General features: G+C 48.5%; 1 protein-coding gene and 1 long non-coding RNA gene across 2 annotated transcripts in view; one reads left to right on the top strand and one right to left on the bottom strand.

Annotated features, from left to right (window-relative positions):
- Positions 1-707: 707 nt before the first annotated feature.
- Positions 708-25,439, top strand: part of LOC118361101 (slit homolog 1 protein-like) — a 111,704-nt gene continuing 86,972 nt past the window's right edge. The window contains 4 exon segments of the mRNA XM_052474354.1: positions 708-862; positions 2,251-2,322; positions 4,726-4,797; positions 6,827-6,990. Coding sequence (XP_052330314.1) covers positions 723-862; positions 2,251-2,322; positions 4,726-4,797; positions 6,827-6,990 — 448 coding nt within the window. The 5' untranslated portion in view covers positions 708-722.
- Positions 22,888-25,439, bottom strand: part of LOC127910491 (uncharacterized) — a 2,610-nt gene continuing 58 nt past the window's right edge. The window contains exons 1-3 of the long non-coding RNA XR_008075068.1: positions 25,377-25,439; positions 25,161-25,232; positions 22,888-22,942 (exon numbers count right to left, since the gene is read on the bottom strand). The exon at positions 25,377-25,439 is cut by the window's right edge and continues 58 nt beyond it. This is a non-coding gene — a long non-coding RNA (uncharacterized LOC127910491). The remainder of the gene's footprint in view (positions 22,943-25,160; positions 25,233-25,376) is intronic.

Consider the following 25,439-nt stretch of genomic DNA (forward strand, 5'->3'; position numbering starts at 1 on the left):
CCTTCTCTCTGTCACACACACACACAACACACACACACAAACACACAACCACAACCCACACACACACACACACACACACACACACACACACACACACACACACACACACACACACACACACACACACACACACACACACACACACACACACACACGACACATACACATACACATGCAGCATTTCATTTAATCATCTTTGTCTGGACCCATGCACCATGTATGTCTAATAGGACCTCTTTTGGTTGACTACTCTGCTGCCTGTCTGAAGTGTTTGTGTGTAGGCACTGAGCAGGACACCTCTCACTGGGTCTCACAGGGGTCCTTAGGAAATGTTTTAGCACGAGTGAACACTAAATAAAACAGCTATCTACCCTACTCTAGCCCTCTGCATGACGCTCCACACCTAGGGCTTTTTGGCACAGATACATACAGCTACACAGATGAATGACTTCCATGTTTTCTCTATCCATCGTGATGAAGAAAATAATCCTGTTTAGTCCACAGGAAGCTTTTACTCACAGCTGAGTGGTTTTCTCTGGTCTTTGTTAGGGACTACCGTACGATGAAATAAAAACGACATTCCGTTCAGGCTAGAAGAGAGCCTTCACCTGGGTCTTAACGCGTTTTTATGAAGGAAACTCATCCCATCCACTACCAATGTGTCACAATGCTCCCACAATGTTCCCTCTTACAAAGTCCTCTATCTATCCTGGCTGTGTGATATGTGTATTAGCTTAGAAGTTGGGTACAGTATCTTTGATCTAACATTGTCATGTTGTTGTGTTCACAGAGATCTGAGTGAGAACAACATCCAGTCCATCCCCAGGAAGGCTTTCAGAGGAGCGACAGACATCAAGAACCTGTGAGGGAATCTTCAGTTTCAGATTAGTGAATCAATGAATTAATCCATGGATGAATTAATGAATGTCCCTTCACTCTCAATACTAACTCTACATCATATTGTCATAGCATCAGAATGCTCTCATGTAACACTAAGACAAAGGAGCAACGTACTTGTTCATAATATCATATTATTAATGATATCAGATGAGTTTTATTCACACGTACGCAGACACACACACGTTGTACTGAGCCTCTCTGTCTGTCAGCTCTGTGTATGCTAATGAGCACGGCCCCAGTCAGTTACTGTCGGTGGCCTCAGTATATCACAGTGACAGAGTGGGTTAGCTTTCACCCTGTACACAGACGGAGCTGTGATTTATATTGCTATCTCTGGAGATTAACGCACACACACACACACACACACACACACACACACACACACACACACACACACACACACACACACACACACACACACACACACACACACACACACACACACACACACACACACACACACACACACACACACACACACACACACATACACACATATACACACACACATACACACACATACACACACACACACATGCATACTGATTGATGATGCTAACACAGTAGTGAAAGAATCAGCACTGTGTGCCTAACACTCCTACGGTTATATGAGGAGAGATGACTATATTACCATCGATTTACCCACACTCAGTGTACTCCCTATCAGTGATTTTTCTGCCCTCTGAGGACAGAGTGTGTGTGTGTGTGTGTGTGTGTGTGTGTGTGTGTGTGTGTGTGTGTGTGTGTGTGTGTGTGTGTGTGTGTGTGTGTGTGTGTGTGTGTGTGTGTGTGTGTGTGTGTGTGTGTGTGTGTGTGTGTGTGTGTGTGTGTGTGTGTGTGTGTGTGTGTGTGTGCATGTCTGTGTGTGTGTGTCTGTGTCTGTGTGCGTGTGTGTGTGTGTGTGTGTGTGTGTGTGTGTGTGTGTGTGTGTGTGTGTGTGTGTGTGTGTGTGTGTGTGTGTGTGTGTGTGTGTGTGTGTGTGTGTGTGTGTGTGTGTGTGTGTGTCTGTGTGTGTGTACGCACGTCTTTGCCTGCATGCATTCATGTGTGGATGATTATTTCTGGTCTATAGGGAAAATGCTATAGTTTGTAAGATTGATGACAGTGCTTTAGACCATCGGGCTATTGTGATGAGTAGCTGGTATTGGAATAGATTATGTTTATCGATTAAGTTTACAAATGGCTGCTTATTTAATATATGTGACTGTTTAAAATTGGTGGGAGAGGGATGGAGAGAGAAAGAACATTTTGCAGTGCATTGCACATTTGTTTGTCTGTGTGTGTGTTGGTGTGCGTGCGTGCATGTGTGTGTGTGTGTTTGTAATGTTTCTGTCTCTGTTGTGTCTCTAGTCAGTTGGATAAGAACCACATTGGCTGCATCGAGGACGGAGCCTTCAGAGCACTGAGGGGCCTGGAAGTACTGTAAGACACACACACACACTGTTCACAGTGGGGGGTAAACAATGGTAGAGAGGATGAGTGTGTGTGAAATATTATCGGGCGGGTAAGAGGAGTGTGGTTCCTTGCTTGTTTCCGTGCTAATGCTTGACAATAGGGTTGGTCTGATACAAAAACTCTTACACAGACAAACAGAATAACACACACACTTACACACACCACACACACAGAGACACACACAGACACACACACCCTACGTCATTATTTATTCACCCCTTCTTGATTTATTAAGCAAAAAGCACTTTTTGAAATTAAGACAGTACACTTCTAATAACCATTACTAACTAATATAACCAGGTGCTAACTTTATTCATCCAGTCAGTCATTGGTCCCTGCAGGCACGGACGGACCTATTGGTTCATTAATATCATGGTCCATTAATTCATGGTGCCTGGGGGCTGACAGTAGGGGTGTGTGTGGTGGGGAGCAGGTTTGGATTGTGGCCTGTGGAAATAGTGTGAGTTCTTTTTTAATAGGATGGAGGGGATGTTACAATAGTCGGGTAGAGGTAGGAGACTGTGGGGTTATTAGGCTGATTGAAATGACCTCCTCTGCTTTGCACCTGATGCCCACTATTGGGGGTGGGGATGGGAGGAGATTGGTCTGTGTGTGTGTGTGCACATAAATAATGTCTTTGTGGGAGGTGGGAGGGCATGAATATGTGAAGGTGTCCCATCTGTGTGGGAAGAGGTGTTATATTCCCAATGGAATAGAGAGAGAAATGGGGTGGGGGAGGAGGAAGAGAGAAGAGAGAAGGGTTGAGGAAGAATTAAGTCAGAGGTAAGGGGAGAAAGTGGTGATGGGGGGAAAATGGATAGTTACATATTGGGATATTATTTTTTGACAAAATATCATGTCGTATCATTTTGACAATATAATTTTTGCTCTAGTTGGCTGTACCTGCACCAAAACTCCAGTATTTCCCTTCATGGATTGTTCTCCATCTTCTTTTTAATTAGGAAGCCAATTTATTTTCAGAACTTTTATTTCTATGACTTTCCAACTCATGTTCTCATGTCTCTCTCTGTCCCTCTGAAGCAGACATATGGTTAGCAGCATGTTTGGAACGTCGAATTGCAATAAAATCCCAGAATTGAATCGCAATACATATCGTATCGTGATAATAAGTCATAAGGTGAATGCACCAATTTGTAAGTCGCTCTGGATAAGAGCGTCTGCTAAATGACTTAAATGTAAATGTAATAATATCGTATCGTGATAATATCGTATTGGGAGGTCCACGGGAATACATATCGTATCGTGATAATAGCGTATCGTGAGGTCCACGGCAATACATATCGTATCGTGATAATATCGTATCGTGAGGTCCACGGCAATACATATCATATCGTGAGGTCCACGGGAATGCATATCATATCGCGACAAATATCGCATCGTGATAATATCGTATTGTGAGGTCCACGGGAATACATATCGTATCGTGAGGTCCACGGGAATACATATCGTTTCGTGATAATATCGTATCGTGAGGTCCACGGGAATACATATCGTATCATGAGGTCCACGGGAATACATATCGTATCGTGATAATATCGTATCGTGAGGTCCACGGGAATACATATCGTATCGTGATAATATCGTATCGCGAGGTCCACGGGAATACATATCGTATCGTGATAATATCGTATCGTGATAATATCGTATCGTGAGGTCCACGGAATACATATCGTATCGTGATAATATTGTATTGTGAGGCCCACGGGAATACATATCGTATCGTAATAATATCGTATCGTGAGGTCCACGGGAATACATATCGTACCGTGATAATATCGTATCGTGAGGTCCACGGGAATAAATATCGTATCGTGATAATATTATATCGTGAGGTCCACGGCAATACATATCATATCGTGATAATATCGTATCGTGATGTCCACGGGAATACATATCGTATCGTGATAATATCGTATCGCGAGGTCCACGGGAATACATATCATATCGTGATAATATCGTATCGTGAGGTCCACGGGAATACATATCGTATCGTGATAATATCGTATCGTAAGGTCCACGGGAATACATATTGTATCGTGATAATATCGCATCGTGATAATATCGTACCGTGATAATATCGTACCGTGAGCTCCACGGGAATAAAGTATCGTATCGTGATAATATCGTATCGTGATAATATCGTATCGTGATAATATCGTATCATGATAATATCGTATCGTGAGGTCCACGGGAATTCCCAGCCACAGGAGAAAGAAGGGAGGAAAGTAGAAGAACGTAGAACAGTTGAGGCAGAGAAGTGAGATAAAATGGAGAAAAAGAGACTGTGATTTGTTTCATTGTATTGCGTGTTGTCTTGCTGCCTCTCTTCTCTCTCTCTGTCTCTTCCAGGACTCTGAACAACAACAACATCAGCAGCATCCCAGTCTCCAGCTTCAACCACATGCCAAAACTACGTACCTTGTAAGTCACACACTACCAGGCTCCCTCCCTCCCTCCCTCCCTCCCTCCCTCCCTCCCTCCCTCCCTCCCTCCCTCCCTCCCTCCCTCCCTCCCTCCCCCTCCCCCTCCCTCCCTCCCTCCCTCCCTCCCTCCCTCCCTCCCTCCCTCCCTCCCTCCCTCCCTCCCTCCCTCCCTCCCTCTTTCTTCTCTCTCTTCTCTCTCCCTTTCTCTCTCCCTTTTTCTGTTTCTCCCTTCCTCACCCACCTCTCTCTCGCTCTCTCTTCTCCTTTCCCCCTCTCCCCCTCTTTCTTGTCTCATCTTCTCCTTCATCATGTGTGTCATGATAATCCTGGTGTGTATTCTGATCTAGATGTATGGTGTTGGGAAGATTACTTGGTGATCCATCTCTCTGAGACCGTGTCATGTGAAGAGTAATGTGTTCACCATGACAGTCTGCTTTAACCTGACTCAGATCAGCTTTCCACGAGGAAGCAGAGATCAAATAACCATCGCATCACTCCCTCAGTTATGGGAAAATATATACCACAACTTCACTGTACGACTGAAGGTTTCATACATAATAAACTATGACTGAGGATAATTGATTCTTATTTGTTTGCATAGAAAGGAATAGAGTAGATAGAATATAATAGAATCTAATATAATATTCCATTATCCTCCAGGAGTTGAATTCAACCAATCCCTTTTGAGATATATTAAGTTGTGATAAAATAAACCAGTCCTGTTTTCCATTCATACTTTAGTGTCCCATGTAGCAGCAGATTTAAACAGTCCTATCATCTGAATGAGAAGAGATAGATTCAGTCGTTCCATGGAGTTTTGGTTGACGGCCATAACCCACATCAGGCCTATATCCATGCCAGAACCCATTATATCTCTAAGTCTGAGGAACACACAACAAAAACTAACCCAGAAATAGATCAACCCCCCCAAGCCTATTGTCTAAATATAATGACAAAATATGAAATTATGTATATACGAATTAAATCAATTATGCTCACTGGGATACTTAGAGAGACCGCAATGTCATTCTTGCTGTGGTCTCTGTGCTGCTTTGCTTCCAGTGGGGTTATGGGTTGTTGTTTGTGTGTGCGTTTGTGTGTGTGTGTGTGTTCCAGACTCCCACCACAGCTCTAAGAGTTATTCTGGACAATGGGAGCATTCCAGGAATGCTTCATTTAGAATGTTCAGTTTAGAATGTTTTGGTTAGAATCTTCTACTTAGAACGTCTCATTTGGAACGCTCTGTTAAGTCCAAGCTGGGAGAGATAATGGAACTATGGAAGAATAGACAGTCATGGGTTTGGAAACTTATCTGAACCTAGGGGGTGTGGTTTAGGGTTAAGGCTTTAGTCTCCGCCTTTTAGGAAGCATTTCAAGAGGAGGATTAAAACTGTCAATGAGAAAGGGGATTTCAATGGTGGTTGCCACTGCACACAACTTCTCTGAAATGATCAACTGACTTTCTTGTCAGAAACTTTCACGTGCTACAACTTTTATACATTGGTTGAAATTCCATCACAGAGATTTAGACAGATGCAGAGAGATTATCAGTAACTTTTATGAATGACCCTTTTATACCCTAACAGTCCTCTCTCTCTCTCTCTTCCCCCCTCTCTCTCCCCCCTCCTTCCCCTCTCTCTCTCTCTCTCTCTCTCTCTCTCTCTCTCTCTCTCTCTCTCTCTCTCTCTCTCTCTCTCTCTCCCTCCCTCTCCGCCCTACTTATCTCTCTCTCTCTCTCTCTCTCTCTCTCTCTCTCTCTCTCTCTCTCTCTCTCTCTCTCTCTCTCTCTCTCTCTCTCTCTCTCTCTCTCTCTCTCTCTCTCTCTCTCTCTCCCTCTCTCTCCCCCTCCTCTCTCTCTCTCATCACTCTCTCTATCCCCCTCTCCCCCCTCTCTCTCTCTCTCTTTCTCTCTCTCTCTCTCTCTTTCTCTATCTCTCTCTCTTCCCCCACCTCTCCCCCTCCTTATCACTCTCTCTCTTTCTCTCTATCCTCTCTCTCTCCCCCTCTCTCTCTCACTCTCTTTCCAGCCGTCTACACTCCAACAATCTGCACTGTGACTGTCACCTCTCCTGGTTGGCCCAGTGGTTAAGACAAAGGCCTACAATTGGTCTGTTCACTCAGTGTACAGCTCCAGCCCCGCTTAGAGGACTCAACGTGGCCGAGATACAGAAACATGAGTTTACCTGCTCAGGTGACACACACACACACACACACACACACACACACACACACACACACACACACACACACACACACACACACACACACACACACACACACACACACACACACACACACACACACACACACACAAGCACCATTCCAACTCTCAGGCACACTATTACCCCTGTTCAAATAGGACAGTACAGTATACCCAATATGATAGCCTCAAATGAACCTATGCTTCAACCAATAGTCCTTTCACATCTGTTGACAAAGGTCAGTAGAATAGGCCAATGATTTCACCACATAGCTAAGGTCTTTCTGTTACCTGCCTGACACACATACATCTCTGTTAGTCATTCTTCCAGCTGCTTCTCCCAAGTGGATCTGTCCTGTCAGTCTGTTAACTTCTCACCTGAATCACACACACACACACACACACACACACACACACACACACACACACACACACACACACACACACACACACACACACACACACACACACACACACACACACACACACACACACACACACACACACACACACACACACAACACACACACACACACACACACACCAACACACACACACCCATGAGGGCCACATCACCCCAGGCAAGCCCTCAGGCTGTCCCAGCTTTTTTTATGTAGCTCCGGCTCTCAGCAGCTGGACTGACTGCCAGAACCCTGCCCTGTGAAAAACACTGCTGGCATGGGGTACCCTCTTTCACTGACAACTCCCTCGCTACTCTGTCTTTCATAGCACAATGCCCACACACGCAAGCACACACACACACACATACAGGGACAGCTGGTAGAGCCATGAATCAGAGACCCATAAAAGAGAGAGAGAGAGAGAGAGAGAGAGAGAGAGAGAGAGAGAGAGAGAGAGAGAGAGAGAGAGAGAGAGAGAGAGAGACAGAGACAGAGACAGAGACAGAGAGAGAGACAGACAGACAGACAGACAGACAGACAGAGAGACAGGAGGGAGAGACAGAGGAGAGAGAGAGGAGAGAGAGAGAGAGAGAGAGAGAGAGAGAGAGAGAGAGAGAGAGAGAGAGAGAGAGAGAGAGAGAGAGAGAGAGAGCAGTTTGACATTCAGCCAAAATCAAACTGAGAGGTGGAGGGAGGGGACAGTCACAGGACCAGATGGTGGGTTAGTCTCTCCAGGGAATCACCACTGATACCTGCCTCACAGCTAGGAGCCCCAGGGCAGATTTGATCTATAGGTCCTGACTTATCTCTAGCTGGCAGATTGTATCTATAGCCTGTAACTTACAGTAGGACATGCCTTTACATCAAATCACACAATGATATTATACTGAACACTGCCTTTGGCTTTGGTGTGAATACATGAGTTGTCGTGATAGTTACAAGCTTCTAAGTGCTGACTGACCGTCCACACCTGTCCTGACCTGGCTGGGTTATCACTGCTGACTGACCGTTCACACCTGTCCTGACCTGGCTGGGTTATCACTGCTGACTGACCGTCCACACCTGACCTGGCTGGGTTATCACTGCTGACTGACCGTCTACACCTGTCCTGACCTGGCTGGGTTATCACTGCTGACTGACCGTCCACACCTGTCCTGACCTGGCTGGGTTATCACTGCTGACTGACCGTTCACACCTGTCCTGACCTGGCTGGGTTATCACTGCTGACTGACCGTCCACACCTGACCTGGCTGGGTTATCACTGCTGACTGACCGTCTACACCTGTCCTGACCTGGCTGGGTTATCACTGCTGACTGACCGTCCACACCTGTCCTGACCTGGCTGGGTTATCACTGCTGGCTGAATGTCCACACCTGTCCTGACCTGGCTGGGTTATCACTGCTGACTGACCATCCACACCTGTCCTGACCTGGCTGGGTTATTACTGCTGACCCTACGTCCACACCTGTCCTGACCTGGCTGGGTTATCACTGCTGACTGACCGTCCACACCTGTCCTGACCTGGCTGGGTTATCACTGCTGACTGACCATCCACACCTGTCCTGACCTGGCTGGGTTATCACTGCTGACTGACCGTCTACACCTGTCCTGACCTGGCTGGGTTATCACTGCTGACTGACCGTCTACACCTGTCCTGACCTGGCTGGGTTATCACTGCTGACTGACCGTCCACACCTGTCCTGACCTGGCTGGGTTATCACTGCTGACTGACCGTCCACACCTGTCCTGACCTGGCTGGGTTATCACTGCTGACTGACCGTCCACACCTGTCCTGACCTGGCTGGGTTATCACTGCTGACTGACCGTCCACACCTGTCCTGACCTGGCAGGGTTATCACTGCTGACTGACCGTACACACCTGTCCTGGCCTGGCTGGGTTATCACTGCTGACTGACCGTACTCACCTGTCCTGACCTGGCTGGGTTATCACTGCTGACTGACCGTACACACCTGTCCTGACCTGGCTGGGTTATCACTGCTGACTGACCGTCCACACCTGTCCTAACCTGGCTGGGTTATCACTGCTGACTGACCGTCCACACCTGTCCTGACCTGGCTGGGTTATCACTGCTGACTGACCGTAAACACCTGTCCTGACCTGGCTGGGTTATCAGTGCTGACTGACCATCCACACCTGTCCTGACCTGGCTGGGTTATCACTGCTGACTGACCGTCTACACCTGACCTGGCTGGGTTATCACTGCTGACTGACCTGGCTGGTTTATCACTGCTGACTGACCGTCCACACCTGTCCTGACCTGGCTGGGTTATCACTGCTGACTGACCATCCACACCTGTCCTGACCTGGCTGGGTTATCACTGCTGACTGACCGTCCACACCTGTCCTGACCTGGCTGGGTTATCACTGCTGACTGACCATACACACCTGTCCTGACCTGGCTGGGTTATCACTGCTGACTGACCGTCCACACCTGTCCTGACCTGGCTGGGTTATCACTGCTGACTGACCGTCTACACCTGTCCTGACCTGGCTGGGTTATCACTGCTGACTGACCGTCCACACCTGTCCTGACCTGGCTGGGTTATCACTGCTGACTGACCATCCACACCTGGCTGGGTTATCACTGCTGACTGACCGTCTACACCTGTCCTGACCTGGCTGGGTTATCACTGCTGACTGACCGTCCACACCTGTCCTGACCTGGCTGGGTTATCACTGCTGACTGACCATCCACACCTGGCTGGGTTATCACTGCTGACTGACCGTCTACACCTGTCCTGACCTGGCTGGGTTATCACTGCTGACTGACCGTACACACCTGTCCTGACCTGGCTGGGTTATCACTGCTGACTGACCGTACACACCTGTCCTGACCTGGCTGGGTTATCACTGCTGACTGACCGTCTACACCTGTCCTGACCTGGCTGGGTTATCACTGCTGACTGACCGTACTCACCTGTCCTGACCTGGCTGGGTTATCACTGCTGACTGACCGTACATACCTGTCCTGACCTGGCTGGGTTATCACTGCTGACTAACTGTACACACCTGTCCTGACCTGGCTGGGTTATCACTGCTGACTGACCGTCCACACCTGTCCTGACCTGGCTGGGTTATCACTGCTGACTGACCATACACACCTGTCCTGACCTGGCTGGGTTATCACTGCTGACTGACCGTCCACACCTGTCCTGACCTGGCTGGGTTATTACTGCTGACTGACCGTACACACCTGTCCTGACCTGGCTGGGTTATCAATGCTGACTGACCGTACACACCTGTCCTGTGTGTGTGAGTGTTCCTGATGGTACCGTATGTGCATGTATGTGTGCTTGTTTTGTTCTCCGTGGTTGGGATTTTTACACAGCCATGCGATGGGGCAGCAGCACAGAACATGAACTATTCATCACCCAGGAAGGGGGTTCCAAAGCGTGGGAGTGTAGCGATTCAACAAACAGAGGGGGGTAGAAGGAGAGGAGGGGAGAGGGAGGAATAAAGTGGTGGGTGTAAGATGAGGGATGGGCTAGAATCTCAATGGTGATTATGTCTCATCACAATCCAGGGTAGATGTTAACATATTCATGCTAGGAATTCTAGTGTCCCTATTAGAGTTAGATTTACCATATATCTGTGTGTGTATCTCTGAGAGTAGAAAGAGCAGGCTGGAGCTGCTGGTAGAGTTGTTCTGGCAGCGTAGTGCTGGAGTCAAACACAACCACACACATACTGTATACAATTTGATTGGGATGATGTAGGATGGACACTGGGAGAGTCACAGGATATTGTGTGGAGTAATTCACTCATGACAGGAGGGAGAGAGGGGTGGAAGGAGGTGGAAGAGGAGAGAGGTAGAGAGGGTGGGAGTGAAGGAGAGATAGACAGAGTAAGAGGGTATGGGAGAGAGGGGGGAAAGCATAGATGTTGAAATGCTAGATTTGTCATCGTAGTAAATGATACAGGCGTGAAATGAGGCCCATTAGTTCAGGGCTGGTGTTTCATGGTTTAACTCAGGTATTGGAGACTTGTCTTTGCAGTTTAATAGATGTGAACTTCACAGTTTCTGTGGCTCAGTTGGTAGAGCATGGCGCTTGTAACGCCAGGGTAGTGGGTTCGATTCCCGGGACCACCCATACGTAGAATGTATGCACACATGACTGTAAGTCGCTTTGGATAAAAGTGTCAGCTAAATGGCATATATTATTATTATTATTATTATTCACAGATAACAAACATGTTGTAGCTTGCTGTATAACACACAGACACACACTGACTTCTACAAACAAACACACACCACTCACCACAAACACACACACCACTCACCACTCACCCCCCCCCCCCCCAGACACACACACACCATTCCGTCTTGAGTGCAACGCTGACCAGTAGATGAACTCCCTCTGAAACGATCATTAGAGACTGGCTCGCTGGCACACATTCATGTTTCTTTCCCTGTGTGTGTGGATGTTTATGTGTTTGTGTTAGCTTTCTGTGGCCAGACAGGGACACCTGCGGGGGATTTGGGGTTGACGTTACTTGGAGGGGGGAGTGATGGTGTTGTTTGGAGGGAGACCCGCGGAAGTCCACATAGCTCTGAGCTTCACGGCTGACTGGCGATCGGTCCCCTGCTCAAACACACACTTCCTGTCTAAATGAGAGAGTGGGGGGTGGGGGTAGAACTGTTTCAGAGAGGGAGAGAGAGGGAGGGAAACCACACACCATGTCAAATGGCTCAATGTTGGATCAGGAGAGTTGTGCTCTGTATAACACCTGATCCAGGATCTGTCAAAACCCCTGCATGTTAGATCAGGAGAGCTGTGCTCTGTATAACACCTGATCCAGGATCTGTCAAAACCCCTGCATGTTAGATCAGGAGAGCTGTGCTCTGTCTAACACCTGATCCAGGATCTGTCAAAACCCCTGCATGTTAGATCAGAGCAGAGCTCAGATCACACAGACAGAAAAGCAGCTCACTGAAACGCATTGATAACATCATTTTGGGATTTTGACACGCACACACACACACACACACACACACACACACACACACACACACACACACACACACACACACACACACACACACACACACACACACACACACACACACACACACACGCGCGCGCGTACACGCACACACACACACACACACACACACACACACACACACACACACACACACACACACACACACACACAACACACACGTGCTCGTACACACACACACACACACACACACACACACGCACGCACGCACACACACACACACACACACACACACACACACACACACACACACACACACACACACACACACACACACACACACACACACACACACACACACACACACACACACACACACACACACACACACACACAGTGAATGATGCTTTGAATTTGCATGTGATTCATTCCACATAGTGACTCGTGGACTCAGTATCAGTGTATCTGTGTAGTTTTATTAATCCATTAAAGCAGTCTAGAGGTAAGTAGTTAAACGTTTGTCATTAGTGCAATGGGCCGTGGGTTGGTGCCAGGAGTTTTACTGTGTAATGGCTAGTATGTGATTTGAATCAGAATGACTGGTCTAATGCACACACACATGCAGGCGCCTCCACAACTACGAGTCAGCAGGGTAATGTGTGTAATAATGTAGTATGTGATCTGAATCAGTATTGCCAGCCATAGTGTTCAGAAACACAAAGACAGCTAGATATGCCATAGAGCAGTGGTATTCGAGGGAAATGCAGTGGGGTCACTAAAATATATATATATATACACTGATTATACAAAACATTAACAACACCTGCTCTTTCCATGACATAGACTGAACGGTTGAATCCAGGTGAAACCTATGATCCCTTATTGATGTTACTTATTAAATCCACTTCAATCAGTGGAGATGAAGGGGAGGACAGGTTAAAGAAGGATTTTTAAGCCTTGAGACAATTGAGACAAGGATTGTTTATGTGCCATTCAGTGGGTGAATGGGAAAGACAAAATATTTATGTTCCTTTGAACGGGGTATGGTAGCAGGTGCCAGACACACCGGTTTGTGTGTCAAGAAATGCAACGCTGCTGGGTTTTTCACACCCAACAGTTTCCTGTGTGTATCAAGAATGGTCCACCACCCAAAGGACATCCAGCCAATTTGACACAACTGTGGGAAACATTGGCGTCAACATGGGCCAGCATCACTGTGGAAGGCTTACGACACCTGGTAGAGTCCATCCCCCTGAGGCTGTTCTGAGGCCAGAAGGTGTTCCTCATTTTTTCAATACTCAGTGTATAGATAGATATACATATAAACAAATGTTTAATAAAAGTACATTTTTTTGTTGGTTTCTTTTAATTTTTATAAAAGATGAAAATGCAATGAATTGAAGGTAATTTGTTCATGTAAAAATCGAAATGTACAGATTTTAAGATTGTGTTAGATTTGGGGTGGGGTGCAAAGAATTGTTGGGGAAAAAATGTGGTCCCCAGAAAAGTTTGAATACCACTATCATAGAGTCTATCTAGCACCATGAATTACCTCGAGGTCTGTGGGAAAGAGAGAGAGCTGGGCTGATTGCCATCGCTAGTCCCTAGATCTGTCTCAGTCCCATTGAGCAGTAGGACTTTCTCCTGTCATCAATAAACCAGGATACACACACACACACACACACACACACACACACACACACACACACACACACACACACACACACACACACACACACACACACACACACACACACACACACACACACACACACACACACACACACACACACACAATCACATTCTCGCACAGAGGGTTAGGGAGCAGATCAAATATTTATAGTAGGAAACCCAGCAGATTAGTAATGCAGAGTAAATGAGGCCATTTAAAAGTCTGTTTCATACACTTTTCTAGGTTAGGCTGGAAATACTTGAGCTGTACACACACACACACACACACACACATGGGCGCACACGAACACTGTTGTTTTTGACAAGGACGTTACATTTTGAACAGGTATCGGGAGACAATGTCAGTGGGATGTGCATAATGTATGCAAATTGTGCCGTTTTCAGATTTTGGAAAACAAACATAAGCAGGAAGCGAGAGAGCGACCAGGGAGGAGGGGGAGGAAGAGAAGATACAGAGGGGGTTTAGAGGAGCTGAATTAGCTAAATGCTGTGAATTCCAGCTAGAATTAGAACATGATAAGAATACAGAGGTACAGATACAGGAGAAGATCAACAGAGAATGTTGAAAATATGTCAATATGCATGTCATTGTATCCCTACTGAAAAGCTCACACACCATTTAGACATGCTAGTCTATTATGCATGGTGGAAGCCTTAACGCTGGTGGAATCCTTAACGCTGGTGGAAGCCTTAACGCTGGTGGAAGCCTTAACGCTGGTGGAAGCCTTAACGCTGGTGGAAACCTTAACGCTGGTGGAAACCTTAACGCTGGTGGAATCCTTAACGCTGGTGGAAGCCTTAACGCTGGTGGAATCCTTAACGCTGGTGGAAGCCTTAACGCTGGTGGAATCCTTAACGCTGGTGGAAGCCTTAACGCTGGTGGAAGCCTTAACGCTGGTGGAAGCCTTAACGCTGGTGGAATCCTTAACGCTGGTGGAAACCTTAACGCTGGTGAAAACCTTAATGCTGGTGAAAACCTTAACGCTGATGGAAGCCTTAACGCTGGTGGAAACCTTACGCTGGTGGAAACCTTAACGCTGGTGGAAGCCTTAACGCTGGTGGAAGCCTTAACGCTGGTGGAAACCTTAACGCTGGTGGAAGCCTTAACGCTGGTGGAAACCTTAACGCTGGTGAAAACCTTAACGCTGGTGGAAGCCTTAACGCTGGTGAAAACCTTAACGCTGGTGGAAGCCTTAACGCTGGTGGAAACCTTAATGCAGGTGGAAGCCTTAACGCAGGTGGAAGCCTTAACGCTGATGGAAGCCTTAACGCTGGTGGAAACCTTAACGCTGGTGAAAACCTTAACGCTGGTGGAAGCCTTAACGCTGGTGGAAGCCTTAACGCTGGTGGAAGCCTTAACGCTGGTGGAAACCTTAACGCAGGTGGAAGCCTTAACGCAGGTGGAAGCCTTAACGCTGATGGAAGCCTTAACGCTGGTGGAAACCTTAACGCTGGTGGAAGCCTTAACGCTGGTGGAAACCTTAATGCTGGTGGAAGCCTTAACGCTGGTGGAAGCCTTAACGCTGGTGGAAGCCTTAACGCTGGTGAAAACCTTAACGCTGGTGGAACCCTTAACGCTGGTGGAAGCCTTAACGCTGGTGAAAACCTTAACGCTGGTGGAAGCCTTAACGCTGGTGGAAGCCTTAATGCTGGTGGAAGCCTTAACGCTGGTGGAAGCCTTAACGCTGGTGGAAGCCTTAACGCTGGTGAAAACCTTAACGCTGGTGGAAGCCTTAACGCTGGTGGAAGCCTTAACGCTGGTGGAAGCCTTAACGCTGGTGGAAGCCTTAACGCTGGTGGAAGCCTTAACGCTGGTGGAAGCCTTAACGCTGGCGAAAACCTTAACGCTGGTGAAAACCTTAACACTGGTGGAAGCTTTAACGCTGGTGAAAACCTTAACGCTGGTGAAAACCTTAACACTGGTGGAAGCTTTAACGCTGGTGGAAGCCTTAACGCTGGTGAAAACCTTAACGCTGGTGAAAACCTTAACGCTGGTGAAAACCTCAACGCTGGTGGAAGCCTTAACGCTGGTGAAAACCTTAATGCTGGTGGAAGCCTTAACGCTGGTGGAAGCCTTAACGCTGGTGGAAGCCTTAACGCTGGTGGAAGCCTTAATGCTGGTGAAAACCTTAACGCTGGTGGAAGCCTTAACGCTGGTGGAAGCCTTAATGCTGGTGGAAGCCTTAACGCTGGTGGAAGCCTTAACGCTGGTGAAAACCTTAACGCTGGTGAAAACCTTAACGCTGGTGAAAACCTTAACGCTGGTGGAAGCCTTAACGCTGGTGAAAACCTTAACGCTGGTGGAAACCTTAACGCTGGTGGAAGCCTTAACGCTGGTGGAAGCCTTAACGCTGGTGAAAACCTTAACGCTGGTGGAAGCCTTAACGCTGGTGGAAGCCTTAATGCTGGTGAAAACCTTAACGCTGGTGGAAGCCTTAACGCTGGTGAAAACCTTAACGCTGGTGGAAGCCTTAACGCTGGTGAAAACCTTAACGCTGGTGGAAACCTTAACGCTGGTGGAAGCCTTAACGCTGGTGGAAGCCTTAACGCTGGTGGAAGCCTTAACGCTGGTGAAAACCTTAACGCTGGTGGAAGCCTTAACGCTGGTGGAAGCCTTAACGCTGGTGGAAGCCTTAACGCTGGTGAAAACCTTAACGCTGGTGAAAACCTTAACGCTGGTGAAAACCTTAACGCTGGTGGAAGCCTTAACGCTGGTGGAAGCCTTAACGCTGGTGGAAGCCTTAATGCTGGTGAAAACCTTAACGCTGGTGGAAGCCTTAACGCTGGTGAAAACCTTAACGCTGGTGGAAACCTTAACGCTGGTGAAAACCTTAACGCTGGTGAAAACCTTAACGCTGGTGGAAGCCTTAACGCTGGTGAAAACCTTAACGCTGGTGGAAGCCTTAACGCTGGTCGAAGCCTTAATGCTGGTGGAAGCCTTAACGCTGGTGGAAGCCTTAACGCTGGTGAAAACCTTAACGGTGGTGAAAACCTTAACGCTGGTGAAAACCTTAACGCTGGTGGAAGCCTTAACGCTGGTGAAAACCTTAACGCTGGTGGAAACCTTAACGCTGGTGGAAGCCTTAACGCTGGTGGAAGCCTTAACGCTGGTGAAAACCTTAACGCTGGTGGAAGCCTTAACGCTGGTGGAAGCCTTAACGCTGGTGAAAACCTTAACGCTGGTGGAAACAACGCTGGTGGAAACCTTAACGCTGGTGGAAGCCTTAATGCTGGTGGAAGCCTTAACGCTGGTGGAAGCCTTAACGCTGGTGGAAGCCTTAACGCTGGTGAAAACCTTAACGCTGGTGAAAACCTTAACGCTGGTGGAAGCCTTAACGCTGGTGAAAACCTTAATGCTGGTGGAAGCCTTAACGCTGGTGGAAGCCTTAACGCTGGTGGAAGCCTTAACGCTGGTGGAAGCCTTAATGCTGGTGAAAACCTTAACGCTGGTGGAAGCCTTAACGCTGGTGAAAACCTTAACGCTGGTGGAAACCTTAACGCTGGTGAAAACCTTAACGCTGGTGGAAGCCTTAACGCTGGTGAAAACCTTAATGCTGGTGGAAGCCTTAACGCTGGTGGAAGCCTTAACGCTGGTGGAAGCCTTAACGCTGGTGGAAGCCTTAACGCTGGTGGAAACCTTAACGCTGATGGAAGCCTTAACGCTGGTGGAAGCCTTAACGCTGGTGGAAGCCTTAACGCTGGTGGAAGCCTTAACGCTGGTGGAAACCTTAACGCTGGTGGAAGCCTTAACGCTGGTGGAAGCCTTAACGCTGGTGGAAACCTTAACGCTGGTGGAAACCTTAACGCTGGTGAAAACCTTAACGCTGGTGGAAGCCTTAACGCTGGTGAAAACCTTAATGCTGGTGGAAGCCTTAACGCTGGTGGAAGCCTTAACGCTGGTGGAAGCCTTAACGCTGGTGGAAGCCTTAACGCTGATGGAAGCCTTAACGCTGGTGGAAGCCTTAACGCTGATGGAAGCCTTAACGCTGATGGAAGCCTTAACGCTGGTGGAAACCTTAACGCTGGTGGAAGCCTTAACGCTGATGGAAGCCTTAACGCTGGTGAAAACCTTAACGCTGGTGGAAGCCTTAACGCTGATGGAAGCCTTAACGCTGGTGGAAGCCTTAACGCTGGTGAAAACCTTAACGCTGGTGGAAGCCTTAACGCTGGTGGAAGCCTTAACGCTGGTGGAAGCCTTAACGCTGGTGGAAGCCTTAACGCTGGTGGAAGCCTTAACGCTGATGGACCCCTTAACGCTGATGGACCCCTTAACGCTGGTGGAAGCCTTAACGCTGGTGGAAGCCTTAACGCTGATGGACCCCTTAACGCTGGTGGAAGCCTTAACGCTGGTGGAAACCTTAACGCTGGTGGAAACCTTAACGCTGGTGGAAGCCTTAACGCTGGTGGAAGCCTTAACGCTGGTGGAAGCCTTAACGCTGGTGGACCCCTTAACGCTGGTGGAAGCCTTAACGCTGGTGGAAGCCTTAACGCTGGTGGAAACCTAACGCTGGTGGAAACCTTAATGCTGGTGGAAGCCTTAACGCTGGTGAAAACCTTAACGCTGGTGGAAACCTTAACGCTGGTGGAAACCTTAACGCTGGTGGAAGCCTTAACGCTGGTGGAAGCCTTAACGCTGGTGGAAGCCTTAACGCTGATGGAAACCTTAACGCTGATGGAAGCCTTAACGCTGGTGGAAGCCTTAACGCTGGTGGAAGCCTTAACGCTGATGGACCCCTTAACGCTGGTGGAAGCCTTAACGCTGGTGGAAGCCTTAACGCTGATGGACCCCTTAACGCTGGTGGAAGCCTTAACGCTGATGGACCCCTTAACGCTGGTGGAAGCCTTAACGCTGGTGGAAGCCTTAACGCTGGTGGAAGCCTTAACGCTGGTGGAAACCTTAACGCTGGTGGAAACCTTAACGCTGGTGGAAGCCTTAACGCTGGTGGAAACCTTAACGCTGATGGACCCCTTAACGCTGGTGGAAACCTTAACGCTGATGGAAACCTTAACGCTGATGGAAGCCTTAACGCTGGTGGAAACCTTAAAGCTGGTGGAAACCTAACGCTGGTGGAAACCTTAACACTGGTGGAAACCTTAACGCTGGTGAAAACCTTAAAGCTGGTGGAAACCTAACGCTGGTGGAAACCTTAACACTGGTGGAAACCTTAACGCTGGTGAAAACCTTAAAGCTGGTGGAAACCTTAAAGCTGATGGAAACCTTAAAGCTGGTGGAAACCTAACGCTGATGGAAGCCTTAACGCTGGTGGAAACCTTAAAGCTGGTGGAAACCTAACGCTGGTGGAAACCTTAACACTGGTGGAAACCTTAACGCTGGTGAAAACCTTAAAGCTGGTGGAAACCTTAAAGCTGATGGAAACCTTAACGCTGGTGAAAACCTTAACGCTGGTGGAAACCTTAAAGCTGGTGGAAACCTAACGCTGGTGGAAACCTTAACGCTGGTGGAAACCTTAACGCTGGTGGAAGCCTTAATGCTGGTGGAAGCCTTAAATCTGGTGGAAACCTTAACGCTCGTGGAATCCTTAACGCTGGTGAAAACCTTAACGCTGGTGGAAGCCTTAACGCTGGTGAAAACCTTAACGCTGGTGAAAACCTTAATGCTGGTGGAAGCCTTAAAGCTGGTGGAAACCTTAACGCTCGTGGAATCCTTAACGCTGGTGAAAACCTTAACGCTGGTGGAAGCCTTAACGCTCGTGGAATCCTTAACGCTGGTGAAAACCTTAACGCTGGTGGAAGCCTTAACGCTGGTGGAAGCCTTAACGCTGGTGAAAACCTTAACGCTGGTGAAAACCTTAAAGCTGGTGGAAACCTTAACGCTCGTGGAATCCTTAACGCTGGTGAAAACCTTAAAGCTGGTGGAAACCTTAACGCTCGTGGAATACTTAACGCTGGTGAAAGCCTTAACGCTGGTGGGAGCCTTAACGCTGGTGGAAACCTTAACGCTGGTGGAAACCTTAACGCTCGTGGAAGCCTTAACGCTGGTGGAAGCCTTAACGCTGGTGGAAACCTTAACGCTGGTGGAAGCCTTAACGCTCGTGGAAGCCTTAACGCTGGTGGAAGCCTTAACGCTGGTGGAAACCTTAACGCTGGTGGGAGCCTTAACGCTGGTGGAAACCTTAACGCTCGTGGAAGCCTTAACGCTGGTGGAAGCCTTAACGCTCGTGGAATACTTAACGCTGGTGAAAGCCTTAACGCTGGTGGGAGCCTTAACGCTGGTGGAAACCTTAACGCTGGTGGAAACCTTAACGCTCGTGGAAGCCTTAACGCTGGTGGAAGCCTTAACGCTGGTGGAAACCTTAACGCTCGTGGAAGCCTTAACGCTGGTGGAAACCTTAACGCTGGTGGAAGCCTTAACGCTGGTGGAAACCTTAACGCTGGTGGAAGCCTTAAAGCTGGTGAAAACCTTAACGCTGGTGGAAGCCTTAACGCTGGTGGAAGCCTTAACGCTGGTGGAAACCTTAACGCTGGTGGAAACCTTAAAGCTGGTGGAAACCTAACGCTGGTGGAAACCTTAACGCTGGTGGAAACCTTAACGCTGGTGGAAGCCTTAACGCTGGTGGAAGCCTTAAAGCTGGTGGAAGCCTTAACGCTGGTGGAAACCTTAACGCTGGTGGAAGCCTTAATGCTGGTGGAAGCCTTAACGCTGGTGGAAGCCTTAACGCTGGTGAAAATCTTAACGCTGGTGGAAGCCTTAAAGCTGGTGAAAACCTTAACGCTGGTGGAAGCCTTAACGCTGGTGGAAGCCTTAACGCTGGTGGAAGCCTTAACACTGGTGGAAACCTTAACGCTGGTGGAAGCCTTAACGCTGGTGGAAACCTTAATGCTGGTGGAAGCCTTAACGCTGGTGGAAGCCTTAATGCTGGTGGAAGCCTTAAGGCTGGTGGAAACCTTAACGCTCGTGGAAGCCTTAACGCTGGTGGAAACCTTAACGCTGGTGGAAACCTTAACGCTGGTGGAAGCCTTAAAGCTGGTGAAAACCTTAACGCTGGTGGAAGCCTTAACGCTGGTGGAAACCTTAAAGCTGGTGGAAACCTAACGCTGGTGGAAACCTTAACGCTGGTGGAAGCCTTAACGCTGGTGGAAGCCTTAACGCTGGTGGAAGCCTTAACGCTGATGGAAGCCTTAACGCTGGTGGAAACCTTAACGCTGGTGGAAGCCTTAACGCTGGTGAAAACCTTAACGCTGGTGGAAACCTTAACGCTGGTGAAAACCTTAACGCTGGTGGAAGCCTTAAAGCTGGTGAAAACCTTAACGCTGGTGGAAACCTTAACGCTGGTGAAAACCTTAACGCTAGTGGAAGCCTTAAAGCTGGTGAAAACCTTAACGCTGGTGGAAACCTTAACGCTGGTGGAAGCCTTAACGCTGGTGGAAACCTTAACGCTGGTGGAAACCTTAACGCTGGTGGAAGCCTTAACGCTGGTGGAAGCCTTAACGCTGGTGAAAACCTTAACGCTGGTGAAAACCTTAAAGCTGGTGGAAACCTTAACGCTCATGGAATCCTTAACGCTGGTGAAAACCTTAAAGCTGGTGGAAACCTTAACGCTAGTGGAATACTTAACGCTGGTGAAAGCCTTAACGCTGGTGGAAAGCCTTAACGCTGGTGGAAACCTTAACGCTGGTGGAAACCTTAACGCTGGTGGAAGCCTTAACGCTGGTGGAAGCCTTAACGCTGGTGGAAACCTTAACGCTGGTGGAAGCCTTAACGCTCATGGAAGCCTTAACGCTGGTGGAAGCCTTAACGCTGGTGGAAACCTTAACGCTGGTGGGAGCCTTAACGCTGGTGGAAACCTTAACGCTGGTGGAAGCCTTAACGCTGGTGGAAGCCTTAACGCTCGTGGAATACTTAAGCTGGTGAAAGCCTTAACGCTGGTGGGAGCCTTAACGCTGGTGGAAACCTTAACGCTGGTGGAAACCTTAACGCTGGTGGAAGCCTTAACGCTGGTGGAAGCCTTAACGCTGGTGGAAACCTTAACGCTGGTGGAAGCCTTAACGCTGGTGGAAGCCTTAACGCTGGTGGAAGCCTTAACGCTGGTGGAAACCTTAACGCTGGTGGAAGCCTTAACGCTGGTGAAAACCTTAACGCTGGTGGAAGCCTTAACGCTGGTGGAAGCCTTAACGCTGGTGGAAACCTTAACGCTGGTGGAAACCTTAAAGCTGGTGGAAACCTAACGCTGGTGGAAACCTTAACGCTGGTGGAAACCTTAACGCTGGTGGAAGCCTTAACGCTGGTGGAAGCCTTAAAGCTGGTGGAAGCCTTAACGCTGGTGAAAACTTTAACGCTGGTGGAAGCCTTAACGCTGGTGAAAACCTTAACGCTGGTGGAAGCCTTAACGCTGGTGAAAATCTTAACGCTGGTGGAAGCCTTAAAGCTGGTGAAAACCTTAACGCTGGTGGAAGCCTTAACGCTGGTGGAAGCCTTAACGCTGGTGGAAGCCTTAACACTGGTGGAAACCTTAACGCTGGTGGAAGCCTTAACGCTGGTGGAAACCTTAATGCTGGTGGAAGCCTTAACGCTGGTGGAAGCCTTAATGCTGGTGGAAGCCTTAAGGCTGGTGGAAACCTTAACGCTGGTGGAAGCCTTAACGCTGGTGGAAGCCTTAACGCTGGTGGAAACCTTAACGCTGGTGGAAACCTTAACGCTGGTGGAAGCCTTAAAGCTGGTGAAAACCTTAACGCTGGTGGAAGCCTTAACGCTGGTGGAAACCTTAAAGCTGGTGGAAACCTAACGCTGGTGGAAACCTTAACGCTGGTGGAAACCTTAACGCTGGTGGAAACCTTAACGCTGGTGGAAGCCTTAAAGCTGGTGGAAGCCTTAACGCTGGTGGAAACCTTAACGCTGGTGGAAGCCTTAACGCTGGTGAAAACCTTAACGCTGGTGGAAACCTTAACGCTGGTGGAAACCTTAACGCTGGTGGAAAACCTTAACGCTGGTGGAAGCCTTAACGCTGGTGGAAGCCTTAACGCTGGTGGAAGCCTTAACGCTGGTGGAAGCCTTAAAGCTGGTGAAACCTTAACGCTGGTGGAAGCCTTAACGCTGGTGGAAGCCTTAACGCTGGTGGAAACCTTAACGCTGGTGGAAGCCTTAACGCTGGTGGAAACCTTAATGCTGGTGGAAGCCTTAACGCTGGTGGAAGCCTTAATGCTGGTGGAAGCCTTAAGGCTGGTGGAAGCCTTAAAGCTGGTGGAAGCCTTAACGCTGGTGGAAACGCAACGCTGGTGGAAGCCTTAACGCTGGTGAAAACCTTAACGCTGGTGGAAACCTTAACGCTGGTGGAAACCTTAACGCTGGTGGAAGCCTTAATGCTGGTGAAAAGCCTTAAGGCTGGTGGAAGCCTTAAAGCTGGTGGAAGAAATGGTGGAAGCCTTAACGCTGGTGGAAGCCTTAACGCTGATGGAAGCCTTAACGCTGGTGGAAGCCTTAAAGCTGGTGAAAACCTTAACGCTGGTGGAAAACCTTAACGCTGGTGAAAACCTTAACGCTTAACGCTGGTGGAAGCCTTAACGCTGGTGGAAGCCTTAACGCTGGTGAAAAGCCTTAACGCTGGTGGAAGCCTTAACGCTGGTGGAAGCCTTAACGCTGGTGGAAACCTTTAAGCTGGTGGAAACCTAACGCTGGTGGAAACCTTACGCTGGTGGAAACCTTAACGCTGGTGGAAGCCTTAACGCTGGTGGAAGCCTTAAAGCTGGTGGAAGCCTTAACGCTGGTGAAAACCTTAACGCTGGTGGAAGCCTTAAAGCTGGTGAAAACCTTAACGCTGGTGGAAGCCTTAAAGCTGGTGAAATCCTTAACGCTGGTGGAAGCCTTAACGCTGGTGAAAACCTTAACGCTGGTGGAAGCCTTAACACTGGTGGAAACAACGCTGGTGGAAACCTTAACGCTGGTGGAAGCCTTAACGCTGGTGGAAGCCTTAACGCTGGTGGAAGCCTTAAAGCTGGTGGAAGCCTTAATGCTGGTGGAAGCCTTAATGCTGGTGGAAGCCTTAACGCTGATGGAAGCCTTAACGCTGGTGGAAGCCTTTACGCTGGTGGAAGCCTTAACGCTGGTGGAAGCCTTAAAGCTGGTGGAAGCCTTAATGCTGGTGGAAGCCTTAATGCTGGTGGAAGCCTTAACGCTGATGGAAGCCTTAACGCTGGTGGAAACCTTTACGCTGGTGGAAGCCTTAACGCTGGTGGAAGCCTTAAAGCTGGTGAAAACCTTAACGCTGGTGGAAGCCTTAACGCTGGTGAAAATCTTAACGCTGGTGGAAACCTTAACGCTAACGCTGGTGGAAGCCTTAACGCTGGTGGAAAACCTTAACGCTGGTGGAAACCTTAACGCTGGTGGAAACCTTAACGCTGGTGGAAACCTTAACGCTGGTGGAAACCTTAACGCTGGTGGAAACCTTAACGCTGGTGGAAACCTTAACGCTGGTGGAAAACCTTAACGCTGGTGGAAACCTTAACGCTGGTGGAAACCTTAACGCTGGTGGAAAACCTTAACGCTGGTGGAAACCTTAACGCTGGTGGAAACCTTAACGCTGGTGAAAACCTTAACGCTGGTGGAAGCCTTAACGCTGGTGGAAGCCTTAACGCTGGTGGAAGCCTTAACGCTGGTGGAAACAACGCTGGTGGAAACCTTAACGCTGGTGGAAGCCTTAATGCTGGTGGAAGCCTTAACGCTGGTGGAATCCTTAAAGCTGGTGGAAGCCTTAACGCTGGTGGAAGCCTTAATGCTGGTGGAAGCCTTAACGCTGATGGAAGCCTTAACGCTGGTGGAAGCCTTAATGCTGGTGGAAGCCTTAACGCTGGTGTAAACCTTAACGCTGATGGAAGCCTTAACGCTGGTGAAAACCTTAACGCTGGTGGAAGCCTTAACGCTGGTGGAAACCTTAACGCTGGTGGAAGCCTTAACGCTGGTGGAAGCCTTAAAGCTGGTGGAAGCCTTAATGCTGGTGGAAGCCTTAATGCTGGTGGAAGCCTTAACGCTGGTGGAAGCCTTAACGCTGGTGGAAACCTTAACGCTGGTGGAAGCCTTAACGCTGGTGGAAGCCTTAAAGCTGGTGGAAACCTTAACGCTGGTGGAAGCCTTAACGCTGGTGGAAACCTTAACGCTGGTGGAAACCTTAACGCTGGGGAAAGCCTTAACGCTGGTGGAAGCCTTAACGCTGGTGGAAGCCTTAACGCTGGTGGAAACCTTAACGCTGGTGGAAACCTTAACGCTGGTGGAAACCTTAAACGCTGGTGGAAACCTTAACGCTGGTGAAAACCTTAACGCTGGTGAAACCTTGGAAACGCTGGTGGAAAACGCTGGTGAAAAAACCTTAACGCTGGTGGAAACCTTAACGCTGGTGGAAACCTTAACGCTGGTGGAAACCTTAACGCT

Source organism: Oncorhynchus keta, chromosome 2 (genome assembly GCF_023373465.1).
Source record: "Oncorhynchus keta strain PuntledgeMale-10-30-2019 chromosome 2, Oket_V2, whole genome shotgun sequence".
In the NCBI taxonomy this organism is placed as follows: Eukaryota; Metazoa; Chordata; class Actinopteri; order Salmoniformes; family Salmonidae; genus Oncorhynchus; species Oncorhynchus keta.